This window comes from Anolis sagrei, chromosome 4 (assembly GCF_037176765.1).
Source record: "Anolis sagrei isolate rAnoSag1 chromosome 4, rAnoSag1.mat, whole genome shotgun sequence".
NCBI lineage: Eukaryota > Metazoa > Chordata > Lepidosauria > Squamata > Dactyloidae > Anolis > Anolis sagrei.
The window spans coordinates 110,309,256-110,333,234 of record NC_090024.1 but is presented as its reverse complement, the minus strand read 5'-3'; the positions used below and the strand labels follow the sequence as shown (position 1 = coordinate 110,333,234).

The 23,979-nt window shown below is 42.8% G+C and overlaps 1 protein-coding gene across 1 annotated transcript in view; it reads right to left on the bottom strand.

Moving 5' to 3' along the window:
- Window positions 1-882: 882 nt before the first annotated feature.
- The window catches only part of LHX9 (LIM homeobox 9), an 84,561-nt gene continuing 61,464 nt past the window's right edge, over window positions 883-23,979 (bottom strand). The window contains 2 exon segments of the mRNA XM_067467568.1: window positions 883-2,206; window positions 5,802-6,004. Of these exon segments, the coding sequence (XP_067323669.1) occupies window positions 1,949-2,206; window positions 5,802-6,004 (461 nt within the window). The 3' untranslated portion in view covers window positions 883-1,948.

The window sequence follows — 23,979 nt, the reverse complement described above, 5'->3', positions numbered from 1 at the left end:
TCTGACCCGCGTTGCACGCATCTTTGGGTTTGTATTGGTTTTATTGGTTTTATTGTTTTAATGCAGGAACTGTTGTTTAATTGTTAATTGCTGCTATTTGTTTACTACTGTTATGTGATGCTGGCAATGAATTGTGCCTTTGTAAGCGGCCCTGAGTCCCCTTCGGGGTGAGAAGGGCGGGGTAGAAGTAACCGAAATAAATAAATAAATAAATCTTCCTTTCATTAATTCTGACCCACGTTGTGCAAGTAGCATATCATAGGGTCCCAGCTATCATACTTTTGCCATAAGGTGACAGGGAAGGCAGACCATGCAGTGTGATGAGTTTCCCACGCCCACCCCACGCCCTGCTGATTTTGCCATGTTGAGTGGTGCATCCCTGTCTTAATGTGATGAGGTCCCTAATTTTATATATAGATTTGTGGTTGTTCTTATTCTTTTAGGCCTGTGATAGCTCCCTGTGAATAGCACATCAGTCCTGTGGCTTGATACTGATGTGAAATGCCAAGTCAGTCCCTACCAGAGTATGAGGCAGGGGAATGCAAATCGAGTATGTTCTGTGTGCAGTAAATAGGACACGAAAACAGAGATCCATCAACTAAAGAAGGACAAGAACTCTGGTGCGTGTTCAAAAGCTATAGAAATCACCCTAATTTGCTATACACCTGGTGTCACTGTTTTCATGATAGAAGTACCTGGCTGCATTTCTATTAATTATGTGGGACAGCCTTTAAGTCCTAATTTACATAATGAACTTAATGACAGAATTAGCCCTATAATGTGGCAGAGGGATGCTTACAATGGCATGTATTTAGGGGTACTGAACTGTCAGCGTGATAACGTTCAGTTTTCAGCCTCGTATACGAGGGGTATTTTTTTAAGTAAGTTCCGATTTGTTGTAGACACTAGTCGTTCGCGTGCATACCGCAACGAGCATGTGCGTCATGTATTGGCATGCCTCAGGAACAACTGTGCTCAGTTTCTGTTCTGTAGCTAACCTGTACAGTTCTGTTCTGTGCTTTAAAAATGTTTAAGACTATCAAACCCTCCACATGTGAGGTTCGCTCAGTGATACGGTTTTTGTCAGTGAGGAACCTGCCTGCCGCAGAAATTCATCGACAGATTTGTGAAGTGTACGGTGATACTGTTATGAGTGAAAGCAAAGTGCGTAAGTGGGTACGACAATTCAAAGATGGCCGTGACAACATCCATGATGAGGACTGCTCCGGTCGCCCTTCTTTGATTACAGACAATTTGGTGGCTTTTGGTGGCGGCAAGTTTTTATGAAGAGGGTATTTAAAATTGGTTCAGAGGTATGATAAGTGTTTGAACAAACTTGGCAACTATGTCAAAAAATAGAGTGAAGTATGTACTTTCTGAAAATAAATTTACTTTTTTGAAATAAACTTTTGTTGTGTACTTATGTTCAAATGGACCTTACTTAAAAATACCCCTCGTATTAAAGCAGTTTGTTCATATGTGCTCAATGTGGTTCTCTTAAAAGAACATGTTCCTTAAGTCTAAGGTGCCAATGGTTTGAGGATAACAATCAGTGGCTTTCTATGAAAACACAATTCTCCGCCTTTCCATGATTACCAATCCCACCCATCCAACAAACAAATCTGGAAATAAGGAATATACAATTTTAAGAGGCACTTTGTAGAATAGAACTTTCCCTCTAGTTAGGCAGTGATGTTAAAAAAAATTCTGAAGACCGTTGTCGCTTTATTGTAGAAATCTGTTACTGCAAACTCATTGGCCAAGTGGTTGCAGATGCTACACACCAAGCTGGTTTATCCCAAAGATTTTGTGGGTTTGTTTCTTTTTTTAAAAAAAAAGTCTTGCAAATAATATTAATAATAATAATATAATGGAAAAAAAGAAGAGGAGGAGGAAGAAGAAGAAGAAAAGAAGAAGAATATCTCTTTTTTTATATAAAAGTCAATTGTTAGAAAAGATTTGTTAAGGTAGTTTGTGAGGGGCTCCCGGATTCGTGGCTGTCCAAGTTAGAGGTCACTGATGATACTACAGTGATTGTGGGATTGGTCAGGTCTGTTAAAGTGGTCGCAGTGCCGGGTGGAGTGAGAGCGCCGCTGTCTGCTGAGGGCGGTGCCGGAAGCGACGTGCCATCAGCTTTATCAACACCCCCATTCTCCTGCCGCAAAAGGTTCCTTCTGAATTTGGCTCTTGCGTTTTGGAACCAAACCTGCAAACCAATCCCAATTTATTTCTTTACCAATGTTTGTCTTTGTTATTGATTAATTTTATGTCTTTTAAATTTTTCCTTCCCTTTCCTTTTTTACTGACTTTTAAAGGTTTTTTTGGTGTATGTGAGGGCTGTGGGTTTTTTTACCCTTTGGCAAATAATCAAAACCAGTATTTTTTTCTGATTGCTAGCATTAGGAAACTCTTTCAACATTAACCCATCTATCAAGGAACATTTGCAAGCCTGCTGTGCAGCACCTTTATGTTGCAGAAGCTCCTATGGAACAACCAAGTAACAAAGTGCTCTGTCTACAGTACCTGTTTGGCTGGATCTACACTGTCATATAATGCAACATATGGTAATACAGGCATGTGATTTAAACTAAATGATATTGATCTACACCAGTGGTTCTCAACCCGTGGGTCCCCAGGTGTTTTGGCCTACAACTCCCAGAAATCCCAGCCAATTTACCATAATTGTGGCGCAGCTAGCTGAGTGTCAGCTGCATTAAGATCACTCTGACCAAAAGGCCATGAGTTCGAAGCCAGCCCAGGTTGGAGTGGGTTTCCAACCATTGTGTAGCCTGTTGTCGACCTTTGCAACCCGAAAGACAGTTGCATCTGTCAAGTAGGAAAATAAGGTACCACCTTAAAGTGTGGGGAGGCTAAATTAATTAATTTATAAGGCCATAAAAAAGACTCCAGCAAGCACTCCAGCAAAAAGCATGTGAGGAATGCGGAAGTACTTCATCAGCATCGCAGGAGCCCCCGGTAGCGCAGTGGGTTAAACCCCTGTGCCGGCAGAACTGAAGGCAGACAGGTCGCAGGTTGGAATCCGGGGAGAGGCGGATGAGCTCCCTCTATCAGCTCCAGCTCCTCATGCAGGGACATGAGAGAAGCCTCCCACAAGGATGATAAAACATCAAATCATCCAGGTGTCCCCTGGGCAACGTCCTTGCAGACGGCCAATTCTCTCACACCAGAAGAGATTTGCAGTTTCTCAGGTCGCTCCTGACACGACAAATAAATATCAGCGTCGCAGATGGACGATGAAAGCAACAGCTCCCCTGGCGGCCAGAAAAAGTTAAATAGCCTCTGTCTATGTCTGTATATGTTGTATGTCAAAAATTGACATTAAATGCATTGTCGAAGGCTTTCATGGCTGGAATGACTAGGTTCTTGTGGGTTTTTTCGGGCTATAGAGCCATGTTCTAGAGGCATTTCTCCTGACGTTTCGCCTGCATCTATGGCAAGCATCCTCAGAGGTAGTGAGGATGCTTGCCACAGATGCAGGCGAAACGTCAGGAGAAATGCCTCTAGAACATGGCTCTATAGCCCGAAAAAACCCACAAGAACCTATTGGCATTGAATGTTTGCCATATATGTGTACACTGTAATCCGCCCTGAGTCCCCTGCGGGGTGAGGAGGGCAGAATGTAAAAGCTGTAAATAAATAAATAAATAAATAAATAAATAAATTTCTGGAAGTTAAAGGCCAAAACATCTGGGGACCCATAGGTTGAGAACCACTGATCTACACTGACCCTATAAAATTATAATGCAATTCAAACCGTATTATTTGGCAGTATAGATCCAGCTTTTTTGCCTTCTGTGAATTCAGAATATAATATATTTTCAAAGGCTTTCTGTGAGTTTCTCGGGCTATATGGCTACTATGTTCCAGTAGCATTCTCTACTGATGTTTCACTCCATATGTGGCCAAAAAAATCACAACAAACCACTGAGAATACAATATTCAGTTAAGGATTGAATTATAAGGTAAGGGTAGTCCCTTGATGCAGGCATGGGCAAACTTCGGCCCTCCAGGTGCTCTGGACTTCAACTCCCAGCAATCCTAGCCAGTGTATTGTTCAAGGCTTTCATGGCCGGAATCACTGGGGCCATGTTCTAGAGGAATTTTCTCCTGACGTTTCGCCTGCATCTATGGCAAGCATCCTCAGAGGTAGTGAGGTCTGTTGGAAGTAGCAAAATGGGTTTATATATTAGGGCTGGGCGGTTTCGTTTCGTAATTTCGTAATTCATTAAAAATTCATTTTTTTTTATAACGAAGTGATAATGAACCATTCAGGAGCATCTAAAAAACGAAACGAATTTTTAAATTCGTTTCGTAATTGCTTCGGATTTGTTTTGTATTCGTTTCGTTATCGTTTTGAAATCGTTTCGTTATTATTTCCGCATGTCTGGGGCAAGTTTTATAGTTGTTGTTTGTTTAATCAGTGAAAAAAAATTATAAATATCACACCAACAGTCAACAACAGAGGGAGAGGGAAGCTTCAGAAGTTCCCCCTGTCCCATTTGGAGGTTTTTTAGCGTATTGTGCGGTCGCGTCCGCCATTAACGAATCGATTCGTAATTGTTTTGTAATTGTTTCGTAATTGTTTTGTAATTTACGAAATTTCGTAAATATCGAACTTTTTAAAAGAAAAATTTCGGAATTCTTTTAAAAATCGAAACGCAAAAACCCCCAAAAAACGAATCGATTTTAGAAACAAATTTTTCCGTGGTTGCCCAGCCCTATTATATATCTGTGGAAAGACCAGGGTGGGACAAAGGACTTTTGTCTGCTGGAGCTCGGTGTGAATGTTTCAACTCACCACCTTGATTAGCATTTAATGGCTTGGAAGTGCCTGTGAAAGTGCCTAGCCAGCTTACCCGCTCTTAGGAATTGTGGGAGTTGAAGTCCAAAACACCTGGAGGGCCAAAGTTACCCATACCTACCTTAAGGCAATCCATAAACCCCACCCAATTACTCCCTAATTTTATCCAGTCATGATCTCTTGTGTCTCCTAAAAGTCATATCTCCAAATTCTACAATGTGGTAATCTACCTTCAGACAGACAAACCCAATACTCTTCTATAACTGCACATCGCAGGAGAAGATTAATGATGGTGGACAAGCATTCAGAAAACCTCTCTGCCAACATGCTTTCAGAACATAGCCTGTGCACATTCTCTTTCGGCATTGCTTCACCGAGACCACCCCCTACCTTTACTCATTCATTCAAACCTTTGGTTTATGTTTTTGTCAGATTTGATGGAACTAGCACATGAGAAACTATTGATAATTTTAAGGTGTGATTCATTGCGTTGTCTGAGGGTAGGATCTGGATTCATTCTCTTACTTAAAACACGGGAAAAGTCACAAAGAGGGTGTTTTAACATCTCATTTTTGTAGGGTGACCATTTATTTTGAATGCGGTACTTACTGGTCACATTGGAGATTTATCACATGCCAGAGAATGACTCAAATGCAGATACTACACCTCAGAGACCGACCCAAATAATTAACTATTTTCATTAGAAAGGTTCTCCTGTCTATCAAAACAGATTTATATCCTGAATGCTCCTTCCCTGCAGGGAACTGTCACCAGTGAAGGGAGAGGAAAGTGCTAAACATGAGCATTCCCTTAGTGCATTTGGATCATATCTGAGAATATAAATGATAACACCTTGCTCCTCAATATATCTATTAAAGGATGCTATTCAGGTAGACTGAATATCTTAAGGTAAACTAAGGGATACATCCTTTTTAAGTGGGGAGGAGGGTTGGGGAGATTTGAAATTGAGGCTTCTTACCTGCAGAACTCTCTTAGTTAAGCCTGTCTTCTGGGCAAGCTGCTTGAGGTCCTTAGCATCTGGGTTGTGGTTAATAGCAAAATAGGACTTCATGGTACGGAGCTGGTGGTGTTTAAATGAAGTGCGCATGCGCTTGGTCTTCTGAGATGGGGGATAAGGCTGCTGGTCTCTGTCCAGATGGTCTGCATCATTCTCATTACAACCTAATTGGGAAAAGAAAGAAAGAACAAGTGAAAAGTTAGCCAAAAAAGATACTGCATGGAAATATCAGATAAATAACATGGACCTTAACATGGAGTGAAGGAAGATAGATGCTTTTGAACTGTGGTGTTGGAGGAAAGTTCTGAGAGTGCCTTGGACTCCGAGAAGATCCAAGCAGTCCATCCTCCAGGAAATAAAGCCCGACTGCTCATTGGAGGGAAGGATACTAGAGACAAAGTTGAAGTACTTTGGCCACATCATGAGGAGACAGCAAAGCCTAGAGAAGACAATTATGCTGGGGAAAGTGGAAGGCAAAAGGAAGAGGGGCCGACCAAGGGCAAGATGGATGGATGGCATCCTTGAAGTGACTGGACTGACCTTGAAGGAGCTGGGGGTGGTGACGGCCGACAGGGAGCTCTGGCGTGGGCTGGTCCATGAAGTCACGAAGAGTCGGACTCGACTGAACGAATGAACAACAACAACATGGACCTTCTCTCTCAAAGAAGACAGTACAAGAAAGACTAATATATTTGTTTTGACTTTGAAATAACGTACAGTTGGCCTTCTGTATCTGTGAGTTCTGCATCCACGAATTCAACCAACCATGGCTTGGAAATATTCTGGAACAAAAAAAACCTCCAGAAAGCAAATTTTAATTTTGTCAAGCATACCCTGCTGCAGCCTGCCGCCATTTCACAAATCCTTGGGCTTTCTCTAGCTCTCACTTGACTTGTTTGCTATTTCATATATGGCCCCAAGTAAAGGCAAAAGTATGATAGCTGGGACCGCGGGTCAGAATTCATTAAGGGAAGATGTGCACGAGACGGTGCAGCAAGTTAGAGATGCAACTACAAAGGAGGAGCTCATACATCCTGTCCTCCAGGAGCCATGGCTCCTCCACTGTCAGAAAGCCGGCGGGGGGAAGCAAAAGAAGAGGGTAAGGTGGGGGGATCTGGTTCCTGCCGCTCTGTTTGAACTAGCATCTTGTAAAAACGTCCCTGGTCGCCAGCACACTTTCCGCCCTTCGAAGAAAGCTCTCATTTGACTTGCTTGCTATTTTATATAAGGCCCCAACTCTCCACTGCCATATAAAATCCAGATTATCTACTTTGAACTGGAGTGCTATATAGACTTGATTCTAATGCTCACCTTTTATGACTAAATTACCTTCCCAAAATTAGGGTGCACATTAGATTTGCATAATATGGTGAGTACTTTTTGGGGTTCCAGGGTTTTGAAAATTGAGGTGTACGTTAGATTCAATGGCACATTATACTCAAGTAAAGGCAAAAGTATGATAGCTGGGACCCTATGCTGGTTGTGCACTGTGGGTCAGAATTCATGAAGGAAAGATGTGCGCGAGACAGTGCAGCGAGTGAGAGACGCAGCTATGAGGGAGGAGCAAAGGGTCTACGGCTCATACATCCTGCGCTCCCGGCTTTCCCCTGTCAGAAAGCCGACAGGGGAAAGCAGAAGAAGAGGGGAAGGGGGGAATCTACCTCCTGCTGCTCTGTTTGCACTAGGGTCTTGTAAAAACCTTCCCTGACTGCCAGCACACTTTCCACCCTTCAAAGAAAGCAACCCAGCAGCTGGAAACAGTCCAAGTGGACTTCCCTTCATTAAATCTGAGTTTCATTGCGCAACTAGCGTAAGGTTCGTAGGATCCCAGCTATCATTTGTTGTAAAGTTGGAGGGAGGGGGGAGGGAAAAGGGGGGGCAAAAATGTAATGGTTTATGGATGTATATAAAGTAAGTTTATTCCGATGGATTACATAAATACCTTTACAATAAAAAAAACATTAAAAAGGGGATCCCAGCTATCATACTTTTGCCCAAGTAAATATGATATATGGCAATGTAGCCTCATAATCCAATTCCAATCAGATAATGTGGATTATCTGTCTTGATAATCTGGATTATATGGTAGTATAGAAGGAGCCTAAGGGACACCATTTTACTACACCATTGTATATAACGGAATTTCATCATCTACGGATTTTGGAATCCAATATAACAGGATTTCATCATCTACGGATTTTGGAATCCATGGCAATCATTGAACCATGCCCAATGGATATCACTATTTGAATAGTGCTACATGCATCCACGAGTATTAGCACCCCCTTTAAAAAGTGTATCCAGTAGCACCTTTAAGACCCTATTTACACATTAAACAAAATGAGGTATATCACTTTATATCACAGGTAAGGAACATTTTTGGATGTTTCATGTTGCTGCTTTAAAAAAAGAGCTCTCAGACCTCTGAGTATGCCTGCCATAGATGCAGGTGAAACGTCAGGAGAGAATGCTTCTAGAACATGGCCATATAGCCCGAAAAACCTACAACAACCTAGTGATTCTGGCCATGAAAGCCTTCGACAATACACAGCTCTTCATGAATTTGATTTACACAACAGGGGACGACTGGATACAATTTTATCCGTTGTGTATTGTTTTCTTATAAAGAACGAACTTTTCACATAAGCAAGCATTCAAAAGCCACACACTATACAATATGGCATCTTCTCGTTCATTCTAGACTGGCAACTGAGTCTTCCATCAGCATTGGTGGCACAGTATATGCTGTATTGATGCTAACAACCTTGTGTGCCTTCCTGGGAGACAAATTCACACTCCACCTAGACTGACGCTGAACCTGAAAGGCTACAGTCAGAAATGGTACCATTTTACCCACCATTTGCCCTCAACAGAAAGCTCCATAACAAGGGATGCGGGTGTGATATTTAAACTGGAGTGCGGAATGGCTATTTCCTGTCTGAAACATTTATATTCCCCGATACCTCATCTGCTAAGGGATATGATATTTCAAACAACAAGCCTGCCAGTTTTCACTCTTTTTAGTGTTATTTTTAAAACATGTCTCTTCCCTGGGGCTGAGGGAGAGCTTTGCTGTTGTGTTCCCAAGGAAGCCTTTAAAATCTTGCTCATCATAATTTTTTTTTTTTTTTTTAGACTCTGCTTTCTGAAATCAGCCAACTGCAGCTTAAGCCACACAGGATGCAAGGGTCTCCCGAGAGCCACCTTCTCTATATGGTGCCATTAAGAGAGGGGTGGTTTACAGTCGTACTAAAAGCATGTCAGAGACAGGCTAAATTATTTCACTCTGCAGCACAAAGCATATAAAATTACCCGCCCAGGTGGAGATATACCTTTCCCATGGCTTAGAAAATTCCCAGAATCCCCCAACACGTTGGTCTCTCCCCATCTCAGAATGTAAAAAATACAGTAAGAATGCATCTATACTGTAGAACAGGCATGTCCAAAGTCCGGCCTGTGCCATCGCGCCTGGGGGCTATTATTCTTAATGAAGGAGGGATGGACGTGGCATCTTTCCCCAAGGGATTACTTCTTGCCCTCCTATAGGAAACTGGAACTCCCAAAAACCCAAAATGCTGTAAATATCTCAAAATAAGTTTTATTGATAACAAAGAGTTATTTCTTAAAGCAATGAGCTGGAAACTTCAGAGGGGTGAAAGAAAATATACGTTACAGTCTCAATTAGTCCTGGGTCCAAGGGGTTTGAAGCTGAGAAGCCTCACCAAGTTTCCTCTTTCCTCAATGGCTGTGAATGCCAGAGAAAACCACAACCCCAGTTCAGATGGCCTATGTTTTGAAGACTCAGGATCTTCCTTTGGTGCCAAAAGAACCGGTTTGAAGGCGCTTGGATCTTCTCAATGTTGTCCAGGATGATCTGGACACAAAGCATGAGTCCCAAGGGTAAAAAACCTCAGAGTTGGTGCTAAGAGGTAACTTAAATCAGGGTCCTTTAGAATTGAGTCTCTTACGTCCATATGGTAGGAACTCTGATGGCAGAATGAAAAGGAAAGGAAGCACTCCCCTCCTGCAGGAAGAGGTGGAGCCAAACAGTACTGATTGACAGCTATAAGTAACCAATCCATACAACTATACATAAACAGGGTAAAAGGGGCAGGATTAAGCATGATACAACAGTTTAAATCTTACAACTAACAGTTCTATACATAGGTGGCGCCACTTGCGCCGTCACATCCAGTGGTTTTTGATTCATGTTAATCCTACAAACAAACATTACATTTTTATTTATATAGACTAGCTGTCCCCTACCACGCGTTGCTGTGGCCCAGTCATGAAACAACAGTTTAAATCTTGCAACTAACAGTTCTATACATAGGTGGTGCCACTCACGCCGTCACACAGCCCGAGGGCCAATTGCGGCCCCTCTTCAGATTTCAACCAGCTCTCTCTCTCCAGGCCTCCCTCCCTCCCTTGTTTCTTTCCTTCCTCTTTCCCATTTTTGACTTTCTTCCTCTTTTTATTTGTTCCTTCCATCTTGGGGATCAGGGCTCTGGAAAAGGCAGGCTCCTCAAGACAAGAGAGAGAGTTGATGACCTCTTGCAATCCTTCATCCAGGGCCGTGGCCAGAAAACTTTTTAGGGAGGTTGAAAATTTGAGGGGAGGGGTTGAAAATTTCGGGGGGAGGGGTTGAAACCTGCATCCTAGCTCACGCTGAAGCAAAGAGCACAGCAGGGGGAAGAGCAGCCTTCAAAAGCCTGCAGCTCCACCCCTGTCATCCAGGGCCGTGGCCAGAAAACTTTTTAGGGAGGTTGAAAATTTGAGGGGAGGGGTTGAAAATTTCGGGGGGGGGGGGTTGAAACCTGCATCCTAGCTCACGCTGAAGCAAAGAGCACAGCAGGGGGAAGAGCAGCCTTCAAAAGCCTGCAGCTCCACCCCTGTCAACCACCTCCACCAAGTCTGGTCTCCTTAATGAGAGCATTCAACACCCCCCTCCAACTTGGTTGCTTCGCTACATCGGCTATTGCTGCAAGTAATGACAGTGTGAATAAATTGTCAATATTTGCTTGTGATAGTGCTTGCAGTTCTGGAGGGGCTCTTAATTTTTCGTAGACTGAGCATGGGGATTTGGTTAATCAGTTAAAATTCATGAGTAAACCAGGTTTTTTTAACCTGAAAAATCCCCCCCCCCCCCCGGTTCAGGTCTGCCTTTATCCCAACTAAGCTTCACCTCTGGTGGCTCCGGCCTTGGGCATTCAGTCCCTATGACCCCCTGCTGTTTCAGCTTCACTGGCTGCCGGTCCACTTCCGAGTTCAATTCAAAGTGCTGGTGTTGACCTATAAAGCCCTATAGGCAGAAGACAACAAGGAATCCACACAGGGCATGGACTCTTGTTGTGAACGGTTCAAGTAGTTTCAGTCGTAACAAAGTGCTACATCACATTTTCACATAGAAAAAGGGCAGTGTAAAAAGTGGGGCAGACAAGACAAGACAGACAGACTGGTAGTTGTGTCCGGTGCCAAACAAAAGATCGACTAGAAATTAAAGGTATCAGTTACTTGTCCGAATGCATCTCCCTCTACGTTCCTCCTCGCAGTTTAAAGTCATCCAGGGAGGCCCTGCTCTTGCTCCCGCCAGCATCGCAAATACAACTGGTGTGGATGAGAGACAGGGCCTTCTTGTCTGTGGCCTCCCACCTGTGGAACTCGCTTCCCAGTGAGGTAAGATCAGTTTCATCCCTCCTGTCTTTTAGGAAGAAATTGAAGGCATAAGGACAGCAGGCATAAATAGCACTTTGGATTTGGAATTCGACTGGAATGGTGATACGGCTGTTAATATTGTTTTTATTATTTTAATTAATGTTTGTTTATTGTTTTAATTGTTGTTATATTGCTTTGTTATATGTTGTGGAATCGAACTGTTGCCGAATGTAAGTCGTCCTGAGTCCCCCTTCGGGGGTTGAGAAGGAACGGGGTAGAAATACTGGAAACCTCTCTCTCTCTCTCTCTCTCTCTCTCTCTTCCTCCACATCATGTTCTTTTATATCTTTGTAAAGGAAGGCTCCTCAATTGCCCTGCTTGCCCCCATGTGTTTGCTGCTGCTGCTGCATAACTGAGAAGGTTGGACCTTATTTTTAATGTCATTTTGATGTTGTTGTTGTTGTCTGTTGTATATGCTTTGATTTTATTGCTGTATTATGTTGTCCGAGATTGGCCCCATGTAAGCCGCTCCGAGTCCCCATCGGGGAGATGGTGGCGGGGTAGAAATAAAGGTTGTTGTTGTTGTTGTTGTTGTTGTTGTTATTCCTGGCTTCTGTCCCTTTTTGCTCTGCCCTGCCTTCGTCCTGTGTTGCCACACCACGTTTTCCAAAAACGCTGCCCTTAGCTGCGGCTCCTCCCTTGGAAAGAAAAAGGGAGAGCCAGGTGGCAACTATAACTTCCCTCTGTCATAATCAAAGCCCTTACAATAGGTGGCCATGCTGCTTCGGCTCCAGAAAAGGTGGAAGGTCACTCCACCAGACTCTAGAGCAGCATATGCCACTGTCTGAAACTACTTAAATGAGCAAAACAACAACAATCCAAATTAACTTAACTCTCTCATCAGCTGAAAGCAGAACCACACTTCCCATTAAAAGACTGGTACATTGATATTGGTTAAAATTGTTCTTCATTTTATATATTGCACTGTTCTTTCACGAAATTTAAGATCATCTGGAGAGGCCCTGCTCTCGATCCCACCAACATCACGAAAAATGATTGAAGCTATGATTTTAATAGGACAGGCAGTAATAGCATGAGGTTGGAAAGATGAAAAACTGGAATAACTGCCTTTACAATCAAGTACAATTGGATATTTTAGCATGTCTATTCTAACTTAGGATGTTAAGCATGAATTTAATAATAATAATAATAATAATAATAATAATAATAATAATACTTTATTTATACCCCGCCACCATCTCCCCACAGGACTCAGAGTGGCTTACATGAGGCCAAGCCCAACAACACATCAGTAAACAACAAAGCAATAAGCAAATAAAACAATATAATTAATATAACTCACATATAGACAGTAACACGCAAAAATTTAAAAACCTATGGCCGGGCCAAATGTAGTAGTTTGAATTTTTTAAAAATAAACATTGGTCATGAACAGAGGTAGGATGTATCTAAGTAGGAGGGTTTTAAAAGATATGTAGTGAGGGAAACCCAATGGGTAGTTCATAGAATCATAGAATCAAAGAGTTGGAAGAGACCTCATGGGCCATCCAGTCCAACCCCCTGCCAAGAAGCAGGAATATTGCATTCAAATCAACTCTGACAGATGGCTATACAGCCTCTGTTTAAAAGTGCTTCTGAGGACATTTTGCAGGGAATTTGTTTCCTTTATTCAGGGAAGGCATGCTGGAACAGCCACATTTTCAGGCTCCTCCTAAAGACTGCCAATGTGGGAGCTTGTCTGATATCCTTGGGAAGTAAGTTCCAGAGTTGAGGGGCCACCATAGAGAAGGCCCTCTCTCTCGTCCCCACAAGTCGCACTTGCGATGCAGGTGGGAGCAAGAGAAGAGCCTCTCCGGAAGATCGAAGAGGTCGTGTGGGTTTGTAGACAGAATGTAGGCGGAGCGAGAGATATCAAGAATAAATGGATAGGTAAGTGAGTAAAAAGTGTCAAAGCCAACTTGAACATTGTACAGAAATTAAGAAAATTGGATATGGATGGTGGGAAGTTTTTAATAATTGAAAATTAGTTAAAAAAAATTAAGGGAGCCTCCACCAGACTCCGAGGTAGAGAGTTCCATGGTTAAACAGCTCTTAACAGGCATGTAGCCGGGGGGGGGGGGTTGAGGGGCTTAACCCCCCCCCCCCCCCGAAATTCTCATGGTGGTTCATGAAAAGGCCTTACTGGTGCATTATTTAAACTGTTATGTTTATTCATATCATGATCGGATCACCATACTCAATATATCCCATATGCATGGGGGTATTGGGGTAATGATACAAAAGGTTTGCTAGGCTAGACCCTCTTTCACTCAGACTCAGCCCCCCCCCCCGAAACTCAGCCCCCCAAACCCCCCCCCAAAAAAATCTCACACCCCCCCCCCCCCCGAATCAAAATCCTGGGTACGGGCCTGGCTCTTAAGATCAGGAAGTTTTTCCTAATGTTCAGGTGGAATCTCCTTTTGTGTAATTTGAGTCCTAGTTTCCAGGGCAGCGGAAAACAAGCCTGTTCCCTCTTTTTTATGACACCCTTTCACATATTTCTCCATGGCTATCATGTCTCCTCTCTACCTTCTCTTCTGCAGGCTAAACATGCCCAGTTCTTTAATATACACCAAATAAGGACATGGTCTCCAGACCTTTGATCATTTTCGTTGCCCTCCTCTGGACACGTTCCAGCTTGTCAATATCTCTCTTACATTGTAGTGCCCAGAACTGGACACAGTATTCCAGGTGAGGTCTAACCAAGGAAAATAGAGGGGCACCATGACTTCCCTTGATCTAGACACGTTACTCCAGTAGTTCTCAACCTGGGGTCCTCAGATGTTTTTGGCCTACAACTCCCAGAAATCCCAGCCAGTTTACCAGCTGTTAGGATTTCTGGGAGCTGAAGGCCAACAACATCTGGGGACCCCACGTTGAGAACCACTGTGTTACTCCTTTTAATGCCGTCCAAAATCTCATTGCCTTTTTTAGTTGCTGCATCACATTGTTGATTCATGTCTCCCAATTTCACAGATTTCCATGGACTTCCTGTCAGTGAGCTCCTTCTTCACTGCTTTGGCAGTAGGATTGCTGCTCACCCTCTGGCTTCCTTGTGGCTCCAGGACATTGTCTGCGTGTGCCTTCAAGTTGCCCGTCAATTTATGGTGGCTCCATGTATTTCACAGGGTTTTTCTTAGACAAGGAATACTCAGAGGTAGTTCTGCCAGTTTTTTCCCTCTGGAAAATAGCCTATGGCACTTGCTCAATTCAAATAAGATAGGACCTCATTTGGATACTCCTGCCTCACCGCGGAGGTTTCCTTGTTTCTCTCTGCCACCTGGAACATCAGGAGGACAGAAACGGAGAGGAGATCTCTTCTGCGCTCAGGCAGGTAAGGCTATGTGTTTAGTCATTATCAACAGCTTTTGTCTAGCAATTTGCATGTAGACTCCATCCTGTCAGAGGACTGCAGATGTGCTACTTTGCTTCTGGCAACTAGAAGGCTTGCTGTCAAACTGCAGCGATAGTTTCTTCCGTGCCCACCACCATCACAAGTCAAGGTTTATAGAACTCAAAAGCCAGCTGAGTTATTTTAAGACCTGAGATAGAAAAATCCACCAACTCTTCTCTTCATCCCTGACAGTAAAAATATACTGAATTAACCAGCCATTTGCTACCCTGTCTTGACAACCCGAATCTGCTTCCCAAAGTGGCCACCTTCCTAGGACTAATGGCTCTGAAGAGACTCCATGCCTTAGGCCTGCATAATGTATAGATAGTGAGAGCAGTGACCCTTTGCTTCATGCCCACCAAGGACTTGCTCCACTATTAGACAGAATGGTAGTCTCGGAGAGTACATTGATGGAGGAAAGAGTTACATATGCTACACAATTTGCCCGTGCCTCCTAAACTTGCCTTCTGTCTTTAGGTGGGAGGAAACATACTGCCATATAATCCAAATTATCAAACAGAGAATCCAGATTATCTGCTTTGAACTGGGTTATATTTATGATTTATTTACTATTTATTTACTATATTTATATACTGTCCTTCTCAGCCCGCAGGCAACTTAGGGCGGTTCACAGTTGGCACCAAGACCATAAAATACAATTTAAAACATTAAAATATTGTAAAACCATACCAAAATCAATAACAAACATATATCATTAGCATCTCCTTACCTGACCGTGCCATTACTGCTCAAGCAGGGAGCTTTGGGATGGTAGAACAGAAGCTTTCCGAAGCTCTAGGTGCTCTTACTGCCTACTACAGGGAAAACCAGCTGATCCCCAACCCATCAAAAACACAGACATGTGCCTTTCATCTCAAGAACAGACAAGCATCCCGAGCTTTGAAGATCACCTGGGAAGGAATCCCACTGAAGCATCGCAGCGCACCCAAATACCTGGGAGTCGCTCTGGACCGTGCTCTTACCTACAAGAAGCACTGCCTGAACATCAAGCAAAAAGTGGGTGCTAGAAACAATATCATACGAAAGCTGACTGGCACAACCTGGGGATCACAACCAGACACAGTGAAACCATCTGCCCTTGCGCTGTGCTACTCTGCTGCTGAGTACGCATGCCCAGTGTGAAACACATCTCACCACACTAAAACAGTGGATGTGGCTCTTAATTAGACATGCCGCATTATCACGGGATGTCTGTGCCCTACACCACTGCAGAAATTACACTGCTTAGCCGGTATTGCACCACCTGACATCCGCCGGGAAGTAGCAGCCAATAGTGAAAGGACCAAGGAAGAGACATCTCCAGCTCATCCCCTGTTTGGGTATCAGCCAGCACGTCAACGACTTAAATCTAGAAATAGTTTTCTAAGATCTACAGAGACACTCGCTGGAACACCTCAGCAAGCGAGAGTCCAAAAGTGGCAGGCTCAAACCCAGAACCTCAACCAATGGCTGATACCAAATTAGTGACTCCCCCCTGGGCACACAGAGGATTGGGCGACTTGGAAGGCGCTGAACAGACTGCGCTCTGGCACCACGAGATGCAGAGCGAACCTTCAAAAATGGGGCTACAAAGTGGAATCCTTGACATGTGAGTGTGGAGAGGAGCAAACCACTGACCACCTGCTGCAATGCAACCTGAGCCCTGCCACATGCACAATGGAGGACCTTCTTGCAGCAACACCAGAAGCACTCCAAGTGGTGAGATACTGGTCAAAGGACATTTAATCAACTACCAAACTCACAAATTTTGTATTCTGTATTTTGTATTTTTGTATTTTGTCTGTTTGTTTGCTTTGTTCTGTTAGAAATGTAATATAATTGACTGGTTGCTGATGACTCAATAAATAAATAAATAAAAAATCTCCTTACTGAAAACATTGTCAGTTACACTGTACTTGCAAATGCTTGCTCAAAAAGCCTAGTCTTGACTTTCCTCCAGAATGTTAAAAGGGAGGGGGCCAATCTAATATCCCTAGAGAGGGCATTCCATAGCCAAGGGGCCATCACTGAGAAGGCCCTGTGTCTAGTCCCCCCCCCCCCCCCCCAGCTGTGCTTGTGACGAGGGCAGAATCGAGAGTAAGGCCTAACTAGATGATATTAAAGTTCTCGAAGGTTCATAAGGGGAGATGTGTTCGGACAGGTAAGTTGGGCCATATGAATCTACACCACCATATAATCCAGTTCAAAGCAGATAATCTGGATTTTATATGACAGTGTAGAAGGGGCTTTACTCTCCCATCACTGAAGTTGGTGGAACAATCATCATCTTGACTTTTGTATCATTGGCTTTGGCCAACTTTGCCGCAACCATCCATAAGTGTACTCATCACTCCTTATGTACAAATTCGGTATCCACAGATTCAACCATCCACAAGCCGAAAATATTACCAAAAATAAATCCAAAAAGCAACACTTGATTTTGACATTTTATATACGGGACACAATTTTATCATGCCATGGTGTATATTATGGGACTTCATCATCCATAGATTTTTGATATCCATAGGGGGTCCTGGAATCAAACCTCAGTAGACACCAAAGACTTTCTGCTGGTGGTTAGTACAATACTTGGGACCTTATCACATTAGGAAATACTCCTAATGTGATAAGGTCTGAGACTGTTCATGAGTGATTTCAAACAGGTCCCATCCCATCAGTATTCCACCATAATCCTTCTGCAAAGCATCACAGAAATGGATTATTTACAGATGGAATTCTAATCGTGTTTTTCGAAATGCTACAGATTCTTCCATTGCCGAAGCACTGTTTTTGTGTGTGATCAGAAAATCTGTATGCATCCCATCAGCAACAATATTTTTAAGGTCCTCCCAATCCTTGTTTTGAATGGATTGGGAGGAGCCAGCCTTCCTTGGTGTGATGAGTCAAAGCGCAGTATTTTGAAATCATAAGAACCGTAATAATCCAGTGTGAGTATGGATTCTGCCTCAATACAGTATGCATCCAGTCCTTTAAAAATATGGGATACATACTGATATAAATGGATTATATCCTAATGTGATAAGGTCCTTGGTCTGTTCCTCAGTAAGTGTGGACTTTGGCAATATAGGAACCAGAAGTCTCAAATTCACTGATTTGGAACCTACAGTAGACTGGCATTGCGTACAAAGCTAGTTCATGGAACTCGAAAGAGGAGACTCAAGAGCAGGGGTCCTCAAACTAAGGCCCGCGGGCCGGATACGGCCCTCCAAGGTCATTTACCCGTCCCTTGTTCAGGGTCAACCTAAGTCTGAAATGACTTGAAAACACACAACAACAACAACAACAACAACCCTATCTCATCAGCCAAAAGCAGGCCCACACTTCCCATTGAAATACTAATCCATATAAATAAAAATGTAATGTTAGTTTGTGGGATTAACAGAACTCAAAAACCACTGGACAAATTGACACCAAATTTAGACACAAGACACCTAACAACCCAATGTATGTCCTTCACTCACTTGATTTTGCCATTTGGGAGTTGCAGTTGCTGGGATTTATAGTGCACCTACAATCAAAGAGCATTCTGAACCCCACCAACGATGGAATTGAACCAAACTTGGCACACAGTTCTCCCATGATGAACAGAAAATACTGGAAGGGTTTGGTGGTCAATGTCCTTTGGTTTTGGAGTTGTAGTTCACCTACATTCAAAGATCACTGTGGACTCAAACAATGATGGATCTGGACCAAACTCTACACGAATACTCAATATGCCCAAATGTGAACACTGGTGGAGTTTGGGGAAAATAGAATCTTGACATTTGGGAGTTGTAGTTGCTGGGATTTATAGTTCATCTACAATCAAAGAGCATCCTGACCTCCACCAACAATAGAATTGGGCCAAACCTCCCACACAGAATCCTCATGTGGGCCACAGCAACGCATGGCAGGGGACAGCTAGTAAGTTTTTTTTTGTCGTGTCAGGAGCGACTTGAGAAACTGCAAGTCGCTTCCGGTGTGAGAGAATTGGCCATCTGCAAGGACGTTGCCCAGGGGACACCCGGATGATTTTTGATGTTTTTATCTTCCTTGTGGGAGGCTTCCCTCATGTCCCCGTATGAGGAGCTGGAGCTGCTAGAGGGAGCTCATCCGCCTCTCCCCGGATTAGAACCTATGACCTGTCGGTCTTCAGTCCTGCTGGCACAGGGGTTTAACCCACTGCACCACCAGGGGCTCCATGGCTAGTAAGTTTATATTTGTTAAAATGGTTCTTCATTTAAATTTAAATTATTGTATAATTTTAAGTGTTTTTTGCACTACAAAAAAGAGATGTGCAGTGTGCATAGGAATTCATTTATTTTAATTTTTTCAAATTATAATCCGTCCTTCCAACAATTTGAGGGACTGTGACCTGGTCCTCTGTTTAAAACTCTGAGGACCCCTGCTCAAGAGCACTAGGTATTTGGGAAAAGCGGTATATTGCAAACCATTGCCACATGGGTTTTAAAGCCAATACTGGTGTTCCAGCTGTACTTGCGAAGCTAAAAATGAACCAATTACCTAGAGAAATAACACTTCTTCTAACACCCTGATCCTATTATGTGGGAAGAATCTCAGCAGAGATCCACAGAACCTGCTACTGTCAATGTTATTAGGATCAGAGTAAACAAAGGTTTGTTGTAACTACCAGGAGCGGCTCATCCATTATGCGAAGTAAGTGGTCGCAGAATACTTTTTTTGCCAGGGGTGCAGAGGTGCCTCTTTAAATGCCCCCCGACTGCCATTTGAGGAGCGCCCCCTCAGCTCACAACAGCCCTAGCAGTCCGGGGGGAGCCTCGGCTTTCTTGCCTCACTGCCAGGCAATACTCTTCCCAAAGGGGCCGGGCCCTTTAGCCTCACCTAGCCTCTCTTGTTCCTGCTCCACCCGGCCACCGGGTGCGCGAGCTGAGCCGGCGCTCAATCCTTCTCCGCGTTCGATCCCTTCCCCATGACCGGCTCCCATTCCTGATCCCCTGGCAGTCCACCCACCTCCTCTCCTCTCCCCAATCCGCGGGTGGGCCAAGGGGCAGAGCCCCCATGCCTGGCCCGCTTTGGGTCCGGAGGCATATCTGAAGACCCCAGCGTGTGCACCAAAAGTCGGCTCTTCTCCTGACTTTCTCTTCAGCCATTGGGACCAAGAAAGAGAGAGAGAGAGAGCCCCTCCGGCTGGAGGTATCTCCCACCTCCATTCCTTTGTTTTTGCGCCTACCTTCGGGAAAGGTGGGCATCTCCACCTCTCTCTCTCTCTCTCTCTCGGTCCCAATGGCTGAGGAGAAAGTCAGGAGAAGAGGTGACTTTTGGTGCACACGCCGGGGTCTTCAGGCACGCCTCCGGACCCAAAGTGGGCCAGGCAAGGGAGCAAATGCGGCAAGTGTAGTTACGAGGATGTACAGTTCACCTACAATCAAAGAGCATTCTGAACTCCACCAATGATGGAATTGAACCAAATATGGCACACAAAACTCCCACGACAAACAGAAAAAATATATCAATGATTGGTTGGAGGGGGCAAAACACTGTTTGCTTACCATTGAAAATTACCTAGGGCCGCCTCTGGTAACTACTAACCATGAAAGGCTTCTTAGAAACTCTTTCACAAAGTCCCTTCAATGATCTGGGAACAAGGAGAAGGATTTCAGTGGCCCAACCAATATCACAAAGCAAGCAATGCAACCGAAATGTCATTAAAATGATCAGTTTTAGAAGAATTTAATTAGTCCATATTTTAAGCATGTGCGAGTGTGTGTGCATCATCAGGTTTCCACACACAGAGACACCTTGGAATCCTTCCCAACAGTTGGCTGTATTTATTCGCACAGTTTAGCCATTCCCCACCCCTGAGAAAATGATGGAAAAGCATACATTATGTTCTGCACATTACATCAGTCCGTGGAGACAGAGATTTTACAGTTTAGATGTTTTAAAAAAAGAAGCAGAGCATCTCACATCTGCATTTACTCTTCTTTTTCCAGAGAGAGAGAGAGAGAGAAAAGACTGCAGTTTCAAAAGGCTGTTTTCTCAACACTGCATTTCGATGGGCGACTCAACAAATGCGAGCTCAAAGATTCGCTAAATCCGCTCCCTTGGGGATTGAAAGAGGTCCTCAGACGATAATAAAAAAATATATATTTCGAGAGAATGCAGAACAACTACAGTTTCTCAGTTTTCATTCCAGGAAGAGGCAAGGCTTCTTTAAAAATATATATATTAAAAAATACAGACTTCGGATTGCTTGCCTCTACAGGGGTGTATGGAAAAGTTTAAACGGGGAGCTGGAGAATGTGGCTGGCAGGCTACCTTTTCTCCAACCCTTATTTTTTTTTAAAGAGAAATGAAAGGCACCAGATGGGAAGAATTGTGTCCAACAGTTACAAGCAACCCGGAAAAAAATATGTTTAATGTATCTTCCTACATGTTGGTGAGAAAGTGGCTCATAAAGAGAAAATAAATCAGAATAACACCCCTCAATATACAATTTTAGGAACTACTAGCCGTCCCCTGCCTTTTTTTGCTATGGCCCAATCTGGTGATCTGGAAAATAAAGTACTGTATATACTTGAGTATAAGCCTAGTTTTTCAGCCCCCTTTTTAGGCTGAAAAAGTTCCCCTCAGCTTATACTTGAGTCAAAGTTATTTATTACTTTACTTTGTTATTAGTATCATTTTATTACATGAATTATTTTCATACATTAATTATTATTATTATATTTACATTATTTTACTCTACAGTATTATTATTTTATTACATGTATTATTTTATTCTATTTATTATTAGTATTATTATTTATTTACTCAGTTCTTGTGGGTTTTTTTGGGCTATATGGCCATGTTCTAGAGGCATTTCTCCTGACGTTTCGCCTGCATCTATGGCAAGCATTACTCTTTATTATTATTACATTTATCATTTTACTTTATTTTTATTGTTACTGCATTTATAATTTTACTCTGTTATTACTGTTCTTACATTTCCATTATTTTACTCTATTATTATTATTATTATTATTATTATTATCCTGACACAAAAACACAGTATGACACAGCAAATGAGGTATATATGCTGGATTTCATTATTATTATTATTATTATTATACTCTATTATTATTGGAGGGATACATAAACACATTTACACTGAAGATTAGAATAATGATTTAATCAGAGCTGGACAGTCTTATCTGAAATTACAGTTTTATGTAAATATTCAAAAACATTTGACTTACTGATGCCTCAATTAATGTCATTTTATTGGTATCTATTTTTATTTTGAAATTTACCAGTAGCTGCTGCATTTCCCACCCTCGGCTTATACTCGAGTCAATACATTTCCCCAGTTTTTTGTGGTAGAATTTGGTGCTTATATTCAGGTTGGCTTATACTCGAGCATGTATGGTACCTTTGTGATTTATGTACTGCGACTTGTAGTGGATTTGTGTTTGCTATTCTTCAGGAGATGCCATGCCTTCAAATGTCATCTACATTTGTTGGATTGGAAGTTGTTTAGGCCCCTTCTACACTGCCATATAATCCAGTTCAAAGCAGATAACCTGGATTGTATGTGGCGGTGTAGAAGGGGGCTTAAGGTAAAGGTAAAGGTTTTCCCCTGACATTAAGTCCAGTCGTGTCTAACTCTGGGGGTTGATGCTCACCTCCATTTCTAAGCCAGCGTTGTCCGTAGACATCTCCAAGGTCATGTGGCCGGCATGACTGCAAGGAGTGCTGTTACCTTCCCGCCAGAGCGGTATCTATTGATCTACTCACATTTGCATGTTTTCAAACTGCTATGTTTACAGAAGCTAGGGCTGACAGCGGAAGTTCACACCGCTCCCCAGATTCGAACCTGTGACCTTTCGGTCAGCAAGTTTAGCAGATCAGCAGTTTAACCCACTGTGCCACCGGGGGCTCCCAGAAGAGGGCTTAGAACAGGGGTCCTCAAACTAAGGCCCGAGGGCCATATATGGCCCTCCAAGGTCATTTCCCCGGCCCTTGCTCAGGGTCAACCTAAGTCTGAAATGACTTGAAAGCACACAACCACAACAACAATCCTATCTCATCAGCCAAAAGCAGGCCCACACTTCCCACTGAAATACTAATAAATTTACATTTGTTAAATTGTTCTTCATTTTAATTATTGTATTATTTTAAAGTGGGTTTTTTTTTTTGCACTACAAATAAGATAGGTGCAGTCTACATAGGAATTCATTCATGTTTTTTCAAATTATAATCCGGCCCTCCAACAGTTTGAAAGAGTGTGACCTGGCCCTCTGTTTAAAAAGTTTGAGGACCCCTGACTTAGAAGGTCCTAATTCTATATCTATTTACCTAAGAAATAACCCTCACCCAAAACCCAATAGGAGTTACAACTTTTGGTTGTTTATTTAATATCCCACCTTTCTCCTAGTACTGGACCATGGCAGTTTACAGTATATTGCTTGCTTGTTTGTGGATGTATTGTTGTATTTGTATTTGACGAGCTTGGCCTCATGTAAGCCTCCCTGAGTCCCATCGGGGAGATGGTGGTGGGGTATAAATAAAGTATTATTATTATTATTATTATTATTATTATTATTATTACTAGCTGTACCCGCTACGCGTTGTTGTGGCCAACCTTCCCTCCCTCTTTCTCTCCTTCCTTTCCTCTTTTTCTTTCCCTTCCTAGTTATCTTCTTCTTTCTTCCATCTCTACCTGTTTCTTTCCTCCCTTTCTTTGCTCTTTGGTTACATCCTTCCTTCCCTGTATTTTTCCTTTCACTTTTTTATTTCCTTCTCTCCTTTCTTGCTTCTTTACCTTTCTTTCTTTCCTTCCTTCTTTCCCTCCCTCCTTCTCTCCTTCCCCCTTTCCTGTCTTCATTCCTTTCCTCTTTCCCTCCTTCTCTCGTTACTTCTTGACTGTCCCTTCCAACTCTATTCTGGAAGTATATTTAATTTGTATTATGTAGTAATATATAATAGTAACATATTATATAGTAATCTATATAAGAATATATAAAATATTGTATTTATAGCTTATATAGAAAGAAGGAAAGGAAGATG